General features: G+C 41.7%; 1 protein-coding gene across 4 annotated transcripts in view; it reads right to left on the reverse strand.

Moving 5' to 3' along the window:
* FAT3 (FAT atypical cadherin 3) overlaps nt 1–14,675 on the reverse strand; it is a gene marked incomplete at both ends in the record, with an annotated part of 305,089 nt that overhangs the window by 40,396 nt on the left and 250,018 nt on the right. For all 4 annotated transcript variants that reach the window (XM_084226346.1, XM_084226344.1, XM_084226345.1 and 1 more), the window contains 5 exons: nt 916–1,113; nt 1,667–1,810; nt 4,433–4,570; nt 5,289–5,503; nt 7,782–8,171. In XM_084226346.1, the coding sequence (XP_084082472.1) occupies nt 916–1,113; nt 1,667–1,810; nt 4,433–4,570; nt 5,289–5,503; nt 7,782–8,171 (1,085 nt within the window). The remainder of the gene's footprint in view (nt 1–915; nt 1,114–1,666; nt 1,811–4,432; nt 4,571–5,288; nt 5,504–7,781; nt 8,172–14,675) is intronic.

Raw genomic sequence — 14,675 nt, forward strand, 5'->3', positions numbered from 1 at the left:
TTCAAGGATATTAAATGGCAAACTTGTAAAACTTTGATTTGAACTTAGTTAGCATCAGAGACTATACTTTGTGAATTGTAACCAACAATTGCCTCTAAGGATACTACTGCTGTGAACATCATTAAATGTGCTTGTAAAGGAATAGACAGGCTGTGCTTAGAGAGACCAACCCCAGCAAAGCAAGTGGAGGAAGCAAGAGTTTCAGACACAGCTTATGGGACCCTGACTCATTTCAGTGAAGAGGTTCATTCCCTAGACCTGCATATTTATTGAACCCTAATACATCTTCTCTGGCAGACCTGAGAAATGTGGACAAATTACTTTTGGATTTACAGGTTTTGGCAATCAAAATTACCCTGGTTACAAAGCTTCTCAACGATTATTCTAAAGCTAAGTTTGAGCTGGACTTCTATTGCATGTCTTATTTTGACATTCTTTAAAAGTTAAGTTGACCTTGGAAATGTGATTTCATGAATTCTTGGAAGGCTTCCAAAAATTTATGATTAAGTTTATGACTTAAAAGCAGAAATTATTTTCGTTCCTAAAGCAGTATTTTGCAGTCACTTGTTCTGGGTGTATTTATATGTATATAATGCATTTTTTCTCATTTTCCTTCCTTAGCTACAGAAAGAAATGATGAAAATCTTAAACCATAACGGTCGCTGCTCAGAAAATTCATTTCATGCCAAGGAAATTGGAAAGGTGGCTGGCTACCTATTTATATTTATATGAAACCAGGTTTAAGAACATCAAAGAAAATATCCTGCATTGTGCATTTGCAAACTGGAATGTGTGGTATTTACTTGTAGAATACAGCCCATTAAAAACAACCCATACAGGCAAAGTACAGGTTACCTACCACTAAGAGGTTTTTTTGTTTCAGTGTAGAGCGCAGATGTAAAAATCAAGCCTTACCTGCACGCAGAGCACATACTCGGTTGAGACCATGTGCTTGAAGATGACTGCAGACCTCAAAACGCCATGAGGGTCCAGTGTAAACTCCTCCTCTTCATTGCCAGTGAGGATGGTGAAGGTAAAAGGGGGGCCATTGTGAAAAGAGTCTTTGTCTGTCACTACCAGCTGCAAAATGCTTGTGCCCACTGGTTTATTTTCCTTTACACATATACACAGCGTATAAAGAAAAGGATTAAAATGATACACATTGCAACCATAAAATATCACATTTTTCTATCGTGAATATTCAACTGAACGCTCTTTGCCCAAGCTGGCATTTCACAAGCTGAGTTTTGTTGACACCGCTTACGCCCCGCGGACCAGCGGCAGAGATGAAGGTACTCGCCACACCTCCAGGGCCTGCTGGGCTCCCTCTGATACTCTGCCTGATCAGGACTGACTAAAAGTCAAGACTCACACCCAGAGCAAGGTATAAAGAAGTGTGAACTTATCCCAGAGCAGACATTTTGAGGTTGGAGTACCTGGTGCAGCAGGGATGAACGTTAAAATGTGTGAGAGATGCTGCGGTTAAGGAGCCTCAACAAACAGAAACTTACCAAAAGACTCAAGAAAGATTTGTTTATATTTTTCCTTTAGATAAGATCACTTGATACATGTTTTGCAGAGAGATCATCAAAAGGTACTTAACTGAAACCAAATGCCCCTGCATTTTAGAAGTCAGGGAAGTTTTTGATGTGTAGGATAAACTTACTTGAATTACAGCTGTGTAGTTAGCTGGAGTAAACACAGGGCTGTTATCATTCACATCAGAAATGTCCACATTGACTGTCACAGATGAAGACAAAGGAGGGGTACCACTGTCTCTTGCCTGGACAACTAATGAATAACCAGATATCTGAAAAAAGGTGAAAACATTAAATCATTGTGAAAATGGTCCTAAATTTTAACCCAGGTTCTTTACATTCAATGCACCACCTTCCATATTCTAAGGAAAGCTCATTACCTTCCTGCCCTTAGTATAACATTATCCTGTTCATTGCCAAATTGTGCCCCAACTTCTGTTTTAAAAGGCTACCAATAAACATAACAGCTTCATTGTATTAAAATAACTTCATCAGATAAAGCATTCCTGAAACAAAAGGGCAGACAGAAAACAAGAGACAGATAATATCTGAACTCAGCTATTAGTCCTGTAAGCTTACATTTTCATCTCTCCTAGGTGCCCGCTGGGATAAGTGACCTGATTCTATTTATCTTACAGTTGGTTTCCCAGATATTATATAAATTGCTTATTAGAGCCAGCATCAGTTTGACACATACTGTTTCTAAAGCGGCGATGGAGAGCCAAGAAAAAGTTCACAGGCAGTTGGCTTAAACACACTGGAAAACATTTGGGAGTACGAGGGACAACAGTCTCTGTAGCAACAGAATATTATCCACCGCTCTGGGGAAGATAAGTGGGCTCGAGTCTGCTTTTTTGCAGCAGACCCAAACAGCGCAGTGCAGGCGGTTCAGTGCATCATCCACAGGCCCTCTACACACATATGTGCCCGTGTGTGAGGTGTGAGCATATGTGACAACTTGCAAAAGCTCTGTCTATGCACAGTTTAGGGATGACAGTTGGATTTTCCGAACTACATCCTTATGTTGGCTTCCTCAGGTCTTACAACTGCTTTTTACTGTATATTGCTCCTTGCTCCGCAGGGAAAGCTGCTGACATGTCTGCCCCTGAATCCTCCCACAGCGGAGCAAGAGAAGGGCGAAAGATGCCAGATACAACACTCTGCTCCACCCTCTCAGTGCGGGGCTGGAAAGGGGAAATGCATGCCCCTGCAGCGGGGAAGAAGATAATGTTAAAGGGGCTTTGTTGGGAAGGGTGTGGGAGGGAAGGAAATCCAAAAACCATTGAAAAATGACAGCTTTTTTTGTGGTAGGGAGGAGCTCAGACCGAGCACACAAAATAAGGGGGCTCTTCTGGGATGTGGGACCAATACAAAGCAAAAGGGAACATGTTTTTGGGGGGTTGTATGGAGGAGATGGACTGTGATTTGGAGGGGGCAAAGTGACACAGGAGGGAAGAGGAATCCTGAAAGTCGAGAAACTTGAGTAAGAGAATTAATCTGTTTTTTAACCGTAATTTCCACTGCTAGCTAAAACCAGAGAGTTTTGTAGAATCTTTCCCATTTTTTTTTTCTACGTTTGCTTTCATTTTAATGTATCCCAGAAAGGTAGATGGCAAAAGTCATGGTCTCTGTGTGATTACAGCTCTGGAAATAAGTCCCCTTAAACCACTGAATCCTGGGAGTCAGCACTACCTTTGGGGATCTACAGCAGATGGAGCATCATATATAATTCTCCCTGAAGGGGTCAGAAACACCTGTGTCTAGGAAATGCGCCAAGGAAGCAAAGAAAAAGACAATATCACAGCTTATTTTAACGGAGGGAAACTTTGGAAAATGCAGACTTAACACAGCTGGCATTACACATGCACACTCTTGTGAGGGTAAGTGTGTGTGCCTGAATGCAGCTGCACTTCAGAAACCAGAAAAAGTCATATTAAGGAACTCAGCCGGTGCTTTTGTTACAGCCACCTTGTAACATGCACAGCGATTGTTACTCCCCTGTTTTAGACAGTCTGTGATAAAGTCATTCTACCACCAAACAAGATTTAATCCTGTTTTAGTGATAATACAGAAAGGGGCTTTTGCCACTGTTTTAAGAAGCAGGTTTGCTTCCAGTAAAGAGCTTCTGCAGCTGAGCCCAAATTCTGAAGGTAGCAATCTGCTTCCCCAGTTTTGTGGCTGCATTGCTGAGAGGCAGGAGGCACAGATTTCCTTCTGTGCTGCAAGGTTTCTGAAGCCATGCAGCACTCTCCTGCCCTGCTAGTAGCACAGGCAACTGCATTTGTTTGTTTTTTTCCCCAAAAGCTGCTAATTGCTAGCTACGGCAAAATGGTGATAAATAATCCTGAATGAATAATGGAGTGAGCAAACAAAGCAGCAGAACCTACTTAATGAAGCACTCTTTCACTTTTGGTACAGCCTGGGCACTTCATAACATCCCCTCCCCAGTGGCATGTTTTGCAGAGCTAATTAATGGCTGAGGTCCCAGCTCGGCGCTCGGTGCCACAATCTGGAGCATTTTGTAAGCGCTCTGTTGCACACACGGCTGCACATGTGTGCTTGCACGCACAGGGGAGAGGAGGCAGCTCATTAACACAGCAGCAGCTCCTGCTGGCACCGCGGGAGAAATCCAGGGCTGCTGCTCTCCCCTGATGCAATCCCAGCTGCTGCGAGGGTGCAGGGTGGGAGTGGCAGCAGAGCAGCTGGCCTGCAGAAACACTGGGGACGGGGCTGGCATGGAAAGAAGGGGAGAAACGCTAGACAGATCTGTTGGAGTATCTCAGGCTGATTGCTGCAGAGTATAAAAGAAACCCCTTTAACATAAGCTAGCAGCAGAGTGGATATTGATGAACATCTGTAAGTCATTGCAAGTTAAGAAGTCCCACATGTCTTACCCTTTCTCTATCCAATTTCTTTTTAACCTTCACGAGTCCCAAAACAGGATCAACTGAAAATTCATTGTCTTGATCCCCATTCACTATGGAAAAATGAATCTGACCATTGGGAGGACTGTCCAGATCTTCTGCTATCAACTTTTTTTGAGAGAAGAATAAAAAAATTAGAAAAACAAATATCAAGTGATCTGTATGATACATTAATTGTGCAGCACACCAAAAAGTAAACTTAACATTCCACCAGACTAGTTATACGTGAACTGTACACCTCTAAAGCATCAATCCAACAGGTTTTTGTTAGAAGGCTTCACGTGGGCCTTTTCAAAATTCTAGTCTGAAAACATACAGAATATTTTAATCTTAATATTCCATACAACACTCTCTCTCTGGATCCACAGGTTGCAAGATGGGACTATGTGAGGTTTGGGGATGGCACACTGCACACCAGACTATACAAATACTATGTATTTGGAGTTTTGAGCAGCCTGGTGCAGTGAAATGTGTCTAGGTACACAGCATGGGGGCTGGAACTAGATGATCTCTAAGATCTCATCCAACTCTATAACTCTATGATTGCATTTCAGTGGAAAGTAGAATTCTGCTTTTCTATTAAAACCCATTTCTTTCTAGCTGACTCATGAAATGCAACACCTAAAATACGCCATTGCTCTCTGACAGCATAACAGGGTTAAAAAGAAAGGCTCGGTACTACTCCCACTTTCTTTCGGGGAGGAACTGACAGCAGCTTGGGGAGCGGTAGCAGATGCAGAGCACTGTCTAGAAAATGGTAATAATTATCATAACTAGGCGGTGCAGCAGTTTTTTCAGGGGCAGAGGGCTCCGTGGCCCCGCTCACCGTGAGCACGGGGTCGCCGACGGCCGCGTCCTCGCTGATGACGGCGCTGTAGACAGCCTGGCTGAAGGTGGGCGCGTTGTCGTTGACGTCCGTCACGTTCACGTTCACCGTCGTCACCGCGCTCAGGGCGGGCGTGCCCCCGTCCTTGGCTTCCACTACCAAGTAGAAGTCCTTGCACGACTCGAAATCCAAAGCCTCGACAATGGAAATCACTCCTTCGAAGCAAAGGAGGGAACGTCAACAGCAGGCAAAAAAATAAATGATGCCACGGGGCGAGGGATTTGACTGTAGTACACAGTAGGGCATGCTATCTATCACCATGGCACACACACAACACCAACTGTAAGACTGCCCAATCCAATAAAAACGTTTATTCAGGTTTCTACTGCTGTCCTTTGATTAAAGAATGATGCCAACTGCACTTGGGTTGCCTCTGCAGAAAGGACCTTTACAAGGCAGCAGGCAATGAATGGTTCCTCATGAAAAGAGCTTTCATTATGTGAGGATCATAGATGAAGGAGTGGGGGCCATATTCACCCATTTACCATCTCATTCACAGAGCCTTTGGGAGAACTGGATGCCGACTCTGGAAATAAGCCCTGACAAGCCAACAGAAATTCACTCCCACACAATTAACTTCTCATGAATTAAATACAAATGAATAGGATATGAATACCTCTGAGAAATCAGTTGTCTATCATTTAAGTGATTAAACAGAGACTTCCCTACTCAACTAGGTTTATAATATTTGTGTTACTTCACCACACAACCAAAATTAAGATTCTCTGTAACTTGATTCACTGCATGCACCCAGATTCCCTCTAGGACAGAAATGATCTGATTTCTAGTGTTCTTACAAACCTCCAACAATATCAGCTTCCTAACCTTCTTAGGAAATGTATTTCAGGCCTTAATATACATTACAGCTAGGAATTTCATCCTATAATTTTACCAAAGTAATCCAAATGTAATTTAAACCCATTCACAACTTCTTACGACTAGGCATGGACTGCAGTTTATTTCCCTCTTCTTCACAGGTAATTTCTATAGGCATGAAAACTAACAGCATGTGTGCTCTTTTCTAGCTTAAACAGCCTTAGTTCCTTCAATCTTTCCTGTTAAGTCACATTTTATAGACCTCAGATTATTCCTCTTAATCTTGTCTGGGCTCTCTCCAAATGAATTCCACCTTTCAGCATGACTTGCTGAAAGCAGGAGCCCTGTCAAGAAGCTTCCAAGTGGCTAGCAGAGAGTTAGGTCCCACTGATAAACGGTGCCAAGGACATTATTTTTCAGGCTCTGATCAGGCATGCTACATCACCACTCTGCTGTCTGGAAACTGAGCTCCTGCCTCTAAACGGATAATAACGGAGCTGTCACACATTAATGAATAATATATAGTTTTAGTTTTGGTGGGGTTTTTTTTCCTGTGTGATTAAGCTTCATTATGGGTTTTTATTGATTTATTTCCTTGGCTTCATTGTCAAATGTGAAGTTAAGTATCGCTGCCTAGGCATGTTTATGTTTGAATTTTTCTAGCACTAATCAACATGATGAAGATGACAGACAACACAGAGTTATGTTAAGTCCCTGACATGAGAGGCAGCAGCCTCCGCAGAGTGGAGAGCCATTTTTGCACACAATTATAGAAATGACACAATGCATAATTTTGAGATTTTTCATGTTACTGGCTATTACAGTTGCACCCAAAGAAGTGCCCTCTTCCGCTTTTAAAATCAAGACTGCTTTGCTCTCAGACTCAGGTGTCAGATTTGTATTGGTCATGCTGAATGCTATGAGAAGAAGGGGATCCACTACAGGAAGCATAGAAGAAACAGGTTACAGTTGATGAAATAAAAACTCAGTGAGGATGAAGACTATATCCCGCTAAGGAAATTCAGGGAAAATGAGCCATTTACATCAAATATGATACCTGTGTTTGGTATTTTTCATAGAGAAGCAGTGGTGGACTTCTAAAATTTGTGATGTATAACCAAAAAGACCTCAACCCAAACCATGGCTGAAATCAAAAAGACAAATCAGAACAACCTAAGTCAGGGAAGCTGCATATAGCTACATAAATGGCAATCACATATTAGGACTGAATTGGTCCTAACAGGTCCTGGTAGCACTGGCTGATGCTTTCTCAGGGGCAGACAGTTGAGGCTGTACTCAGCCGGTAAGCAAGTGAATATTGCAAGTGTTCAGAAGTGTTTTGCACAGTTTGGCTAATAGGTTGTCACATCTATATTGGCTTCGACAGACTTACTAATGGAGAAAAGTATTCTCCACTTGAGCTGGGGCAGCCATGTGTGACTGTAACTGACATCACTCTCCGACCTAAAATTGCTTTTTAACTGTGTAGTTAATTACACAATGACAAGCTGTGAGTCTGTGGCCTTGGAAGTCTTTTGGTCCAAGAGCCTTCCCCAAAGCATTCATGTTTTTCTGATGCTTTAATTTAGCACTGCAAGAAAGAGCCACATTACATACCTGTTTTTGAGTTAATCCTAAACTTCCCTTTCTCGTTCCCTGATCTGATGAGATAGGCAATCTCAGCATTTGTACCAATGTCCTGGCTTGTAGCAAAAACAGAAAGGACCTCGGTGCCAGGTGAGGTGTCTTCAGGTACTGTAACAAGATAATCTCTTCTTTCGAACACGGGAGGGTTGTCATTAATGTCCAGCACTGTAATGGTCACGGTGGCAAACGAGGATAAGGTCAGCACAATGCTTTGATCTGAGGCCTTGACAGTGATGTTATAGGAGGACTGAAGCTCTCTATCAAGTGGATGCTCCAAAATAATGATTCCTGATGACCGGTCAACTGAGAAGTAACCATCTGCAGAGTCTGACAGGGAATAGGTGACTTTTCTGTTCACACCTGAAAGAGAAGCAAATGGGAAAATAAGAAATAAAGAGAAGAAAAATCTCTCCCCATCTAATGGAAACCCTAAGCAAAATCTGCTATCACACTGAGCATTTCCAGCAGGGGTAGAAGTGCCTGTGGGTACAGCATTGCAGAAAGTTGGGAGGTCAGGGCACGCTCTTCTCACAATGACAAATCCCTGTGGATAAGTTAAGTAAGTTCCTTCCCTCATCATGATACCTTTTTTAAAGATTACTTTGCAAAATTGTTGTATATTGAAACTTGAAAGCAGAACTCAGATCTGGTCCTTGCCCAGAACAGTTTATAATTGAATTAGATGAGACAAGCAGAATGGTGAAATTGGAAATGTCTCAGAGCACATCTTGAAGGAATAGAAATGTACATAAGGGGAAAATAAACCCATAGAAATACATCAGGAGGCACAGAATGTACTTGCTACCAGTGCTGCCTTGATTCCACTTTTGAGCAGAAAAATATTATCATAAGATGATACCTGTTAAATAAAAGCTGCATCAAAAAACTCCTGCCAGAATGTGAGCATTTTGAAAAGGAAAGTCCCTCTGCTCCCCAGCCTAACAGCAAAAATTGAGTTGTACAAAAGATATCCTGTGTTCGTAAAATCCTGCCTGTATTTCCCAATACAAAGCACCTATCCACCTGGCTGCTGAATATGCAGATCTATGCTAAGGTTGTTGTCAGTAATAAGGCCTGAGGGGATGGTACTGACTTGGTTTCTGCACTACAGTGGGATAGCCATTTCAAATCTAATTAAAAGGGAACACAGATACAAGCTAATTCAACTCCCTTGATGCTAGTTGATTTTGTGATTTCGTCCTGGGTGCTTCAGTAAGAGATTATAACTAAAACACAAAGATTCACTAAAATGGAGAATCTCTGTTTTTAACATCTCTCACTTGAGCATTTGCTGCTGTTTTTGTGGGAGAACAGACTTTACAAGCCTGACATTAATCAGATGAACAAGAGCTACCAATCCCTTCTAGGCATATTTTGTTAATTTAAAATTTGTGACAGTATTATTCTGCTTTCCAGCAGCAAAGCATTGTAGAAATGTCTGATCAAAAGCAGCACAAATCACAGTTGTTTTCTGCTTGATGTAGCAGGAGTTGAGCATCCACACAAGGGGGAGCTGGGAGACTCTTTGCTCAATCACAGGCACATAAAAGCTAGAGCAACTACAAAGTCCCAGACCCTACTTGAAGGGCATTAGGAATTATTATTTGACTCTTCAAAGAATAAAGTTTTTATGCAGTGCTTGAGACACCAGAGCATATTTAAAAGGTCCAAATGTCTTTAAAATACGGAACAAACTAAATGGCAATATTGCAGTGAACTAGGCTGTTAGGTTTTTTGTGTTGTTTTGGTTTGGTTTTTTTAATCACAGCAAAGCCTCTCTATTCACCATGGCATCACAAATGTGAAAAATAAAATGTCCCACCTTCAGCAAAACAGCAAGGCAATCAAGGAACTGACCCCTGTCTTACAGAGCAGGAACTCAGCCCATGAATTCACAGGAAATTCCTTCATGTTAAACCACGAAGGCTTGGAATACCCTACAGCTGCTGGAGGGCACACTCACACCTTTCCTTAGTCTCTTGAGACATATATCCAAATACTCTGCCAGCTGACAGGCAACCAAACTGACAAACATTAAAAAGCAGTAAAACCCTGTAGAAAGTGGAAGATTTTTAGAGTCTGAATGGTTGGAGGTGTCTACGTTTCCAGCTGGGGAGGATCTCCTTCAGCTACACATCCTCCATGAACTTCTACTTGCAAGAAAAGGACAGACCTGACCATAAGAATTAATGGGTTAGTAATAACAGCTGATCCCCAGGGATGCAGGAAAATGGGAATTTTCTCCCCCTTGATTCAGAGCATGCCACCGAACACCGAACCTACACACGAGTTTTAAGTGTAAAACTATTTAGTAATCTGCACCAGCCACTCTTGGTGCCTGCCAGTTTCCACACAGCATCAAACACTCCTCCGAGGCAGGGGCCCTAACACACACCTTCTACACGTCTGTAACTGCAGGACAGCCTTGGTCTGGTCTGCACTACTCTCTGGCACAAGCGCCCTTTTTGATACTCACTAGAGCACACCTGGGCACAAGACAGAAGATTCACATACCACAGTCCTTGAGAGCACAAACTGCTAGAAAGGAAATGGCCAATGGATGCCTTGTGACTTGAAGCACCAGGAAACTTCAGCAAGAGTATCTTGCAATGGGGAATGGGGAGAGGGAATTTGGTGCATGCGACCAAATTCACCGCGGAGGGCAAGTTTATGCACAGGAGGTAATAACTCCAGTAAAGGCAATCTGACATATAATCCAGCCCCTCTTCTTGTATTCTACTTCCTAAAAGAGATGTCCATGAATTAACAAAATATTAATAATGCTTTTTGTAAACCATTACTGGTGTTCCTACAATGGAGACAGATCAGATACAGATTATGTTGCTCACTCTAACATATGGGATTTTTAGGCAGAAATGGAGACAGTAAAATCTTGAAGGTAAGTGCTTTTATTTTTCTTTCCTGGAAAATGAGAGGAACACAGAAGTTCTAGACACATAAGTTATCTTGTACCAGTCTGGTATGATGGAGAGAACAGTCTTATTTTTCCCATGGGACATGCAAGAAAAGCTCTTACAGGTAAAAGCGCCATTTTATGCACGGAGAGACAGAAGATTAGGTCAGAAGACCTGAGTGGCTATGCAGATACCAACCCTCGGTGGCTTTTGGCCCAAATGCCAAAAGGAGAAAAAAAAGAGACATACAGAGGGAGATCTTAGCTGTGTGCTGACCCTCTCATAGAGTGTTTTGAGGGGTGGAATTTAATACTTGCTTCTTAGGAGTAAAATCATTGAAAAACTGTGGCAGAAACAGCACTTGGAAGAAAGTGTTTTGTTACATCAATAGCTGTTTCTACTGAGCTTTCTGACCCAAGGCTGGGAGAGAAATAGGCATGAGGCAAAGGTGAAGTAGGAAGCTACTTCTATTGAAATTCAAAACGCTTCAGTCCAGGGGCTACCCCAATCCTGAGAGAGAAGCGTCCACCAGTGTGTGTCAATGGCATCCCTGCCACATAGGCAATGGCAGATTCTGCTTTAAAAGAGATGCTTTCTGTGGAAAGGAAACATCTGCTTCAATGCCATGGCTCCTGCACTGGTAAAGAGAGCAATCCTCCCACACTGCTTGCCTACAGCTGTTGGGGTTAATGTTTGCAAACTGTTTTGTGTCAACTCACTCACTCAAACTTCTCAGATTTCTAAGGTGCCAATCACGAACATGAGCTATTTGAACAAGGAAAGCCTTTGCAGGAATCATTATTACAATAAGAAAATTTCAGTACATTTCTTTTTAAATAAAGGAATGAGGTAACACATTTTCTATTTAGACTTGTATTAGCATATGATAGAATATTGCCCTTTGTCAAATCTCTGGTGTGAAGAGCTTGTAAACATACACTTGCCTAGTACCTGAAATGCCATTCTTCATATAGGCTTTTATTCTTACTTTCTTCTGTACTAAAACTTGGGGCACACACTGAATGTCACATCATGACAACTTCTATGTCATTACTACTGTAAATAGCATCAGGAATATATAATAACTTTGCTTCACAATTCAGCACTATCCATATCCTTGTATAAAGCGCAGAATCACAGAATCATTCAGGCTGGAAATGACCTTTGAGATCATTGATTATCACAGCACTGTCACTGTGAGGCCACCACTCAACCATGTCCCTGAGTGTCACATCTACACATTTTTTAAATACTTCCCAAGGTTGTAACTTAACTGCTTCATTGGGCAGCCTGTTCCAGTGCTTGACACTGCTTTCAGAGAAGAAATTTTTCCTTTTCTCCAATCTTAACCTCCTGTGGCTTAACTTGCTGCCATTTCCTATTGTCCTACTGCTTGTTGCTTGGGAAGAATCCGACCCTCAACTGACTGCAACCTTCTTTTAAGGGGCTGTAGAGAGGGAGAAGGTCACCTCTGAGCCTCCCATTTTCCAGAATAAACACTCCCAGCTCCCTCACCTGCTCCTCACAGGAATTGTGCTCCAGACCCTTCTCCATCTCCATTACCCTTCTCTGGACACGTTCCAGCCCCTCAATGTCTTTCTTGCAGTGAGGGTCAAGAACTGAACACAAGATTTGAGGTGCAACCCCCTGAAAATGGAGTTACCACACATTTTGATCCAGACTAACACCAATTCAAAGGCTGAGCATTAACCCAATAGGCACAATCCCCATATGACAGTAAGTTTCTGCAGTGGACAATACCTTTATGCATCACACATAAAGTAAAAATTACACATATTAAAAGCCACACATAGAGTTTCTCCTTTCAGTTTTCATCTGTCACCCTAAACTCATTATTTAAGGTGTTTCCCCAAATACAGCTAGACCATTCAGTTTACGTTTGAAAAATGACATTAACTTTTGTCATCTACTCCTTTTCATTTTGAAAACCTATGAAAAGAAATGTAATGACAAGTATTACAAATAAACAAGATGTAGAGCAGAAAGCAAGCTGAAAAAAAATTATTTTTCAGTTTAGTAGTGGTTTGCAGACATACAAAGCAAGCTATCTGATTATTGTGCTTCCTCTTGCCTCTTTTATGATGTGATGATTAACACTGGTGTGTACCTATGACCTTTCCCAACTAGCCAAATGTTAACCACAAGGCCAATTGCTAGAAGATAAAAGTCCACAACTTCGTTAACAGCAAACAAGACAAAAGATGAATTCTAAACCAGATTTTATAGTACTCCCCTCCATCATTTTGAGATGAAAGAGATACCTTGCCTGAAGTACCTTGTTGAACTGTAGAAGAATATATAGCCCCAAAGGGAAAATATTTCAAGTGATTTTTACAGCTTAAGCAGAAAACCTGGCTGAGTTCAATCCATAACGCCGCTACCAAGATAGACTTTCACTATTTTTCCCTTTTCTGAGGAAAAAAAAGAGCCCTAACCCCAAAGGCCTTTATTCACACCACTGTTCCAATGGAGTCAGGGTACCATGGGATGAGGGCAGGGCAGACCTGAAGATAATCAGCCCCTTACAGAAGGGAAATACTTGACAGAAATGGGAGGTACAAACTGGTAGCGCTATGGGACCATCCATGGGTGTCTAAAACCCTGCTTTTCATTCCAGCTGGGACAGGAGCTGTCTTTTTGGTGGGAAATCAAGTCTCTTTCCTACCAGGGATTCTCATATTCCTGGGTACTGGTTTCCATCACTTGACATATATACTTGTTTTCTTCAGTGATCCTGAGCCAATTTTTCTGAAGTCGGGATTTTGGAGATACCTGATTTAGGATTACACACAGCAGCTGGCAACATAGGGAAACATACCCAGAAGCAGTGGAATGCAAACACAGAGAGAGATAAAAAACATATATACACATATATAACCATGACTAGAACCATTAAAATAGAAAAAGACCTCTAAGATCACTGAGTCCAACTGTTAACCCAGCTCCAAACCATGTCCTCAAGCAGCACATCCATGCTGTATTTCCAATTTTAAACACTTCCAGGGGTAGTAATTCCACCCTGGATGGCATATTCCAATGCCTGTGAAGAAATTTTTCCTAATATCCCATCTAAACCTTTCCTGGCACAACTTGGGGCCATTTCCTCTCATCCTTTCATTTGCTAACTGGGAGATGAGACCAACCCCCACCTCACTACAAGCTCCTTTTAGGTAGTTATTAAGAGCAAGAAGGTCCCATCTCAGTCTCTTTTTCCCTTGGCTAAACAAGCCCAGCTCCCTCAGCCTCTCTTCATCAGACATGTGATCAAATAGTTTGTATATTATATTTTATATATTTGTGTATGTGTATATACATAGAGAGAGACTATTCATATACATATATGTTTAAGTGATCCAGTTTAAAGACAGGATTTATTCACTCAATATAATCCAAGAGATGCAATTCTCCTTTGTCTATTTCTTTGCCTCTATGTTGTTAACAATGTCTTGGAAATCTCAAAAAGTAAAGAAATTACGAGAAATGAGAAAGTGTGAAGAGAGCCAGAATCTTGAGAGGTCATCCAATTTATCCCTGCACAAAGACAAGATGGATGCAATTTATCCCCAAACAGAGGCCTATCCTTTGATCAGGAACTTGCATAACCTCCTTGGATAGCCCAGTGTCTCACTTTTCTTACAACTAAAAATCTTTTTCTGACTTTTTGCTGAGATTGAATAAAATTAATAAAAGACAAGGGAAAAGAAAAAAGAACAAGGGTCAACTTCCTTCCTCACAGCTACTTATCTGATAGCTGAAGACTTATATTTTATCATCTCAACTCTTTTTTCCCTGGGAGACCCTCTCAACTGTTTCAATGTTTCCTGACTTTTCTTCCAGACTTGTGATCCCTTTTGTCAATCTCCTACATCCTCCTGGAAAATGTAGCCCACATCTTCTTGGAAGTGCTGCACCCAAAACAACACAGCCT

Source organism: Fringilla coelebs (assembly GCF_963513975.1).
Source record: "Fringilla coelebs genome assembly, chromosome: 2".
Taxonomy (NCBI): Eukaryota; Metazoa; Chordata; class Aves; order Passeriformes; family Fringillidae; genus Fringilla; species Fringilla coelebs.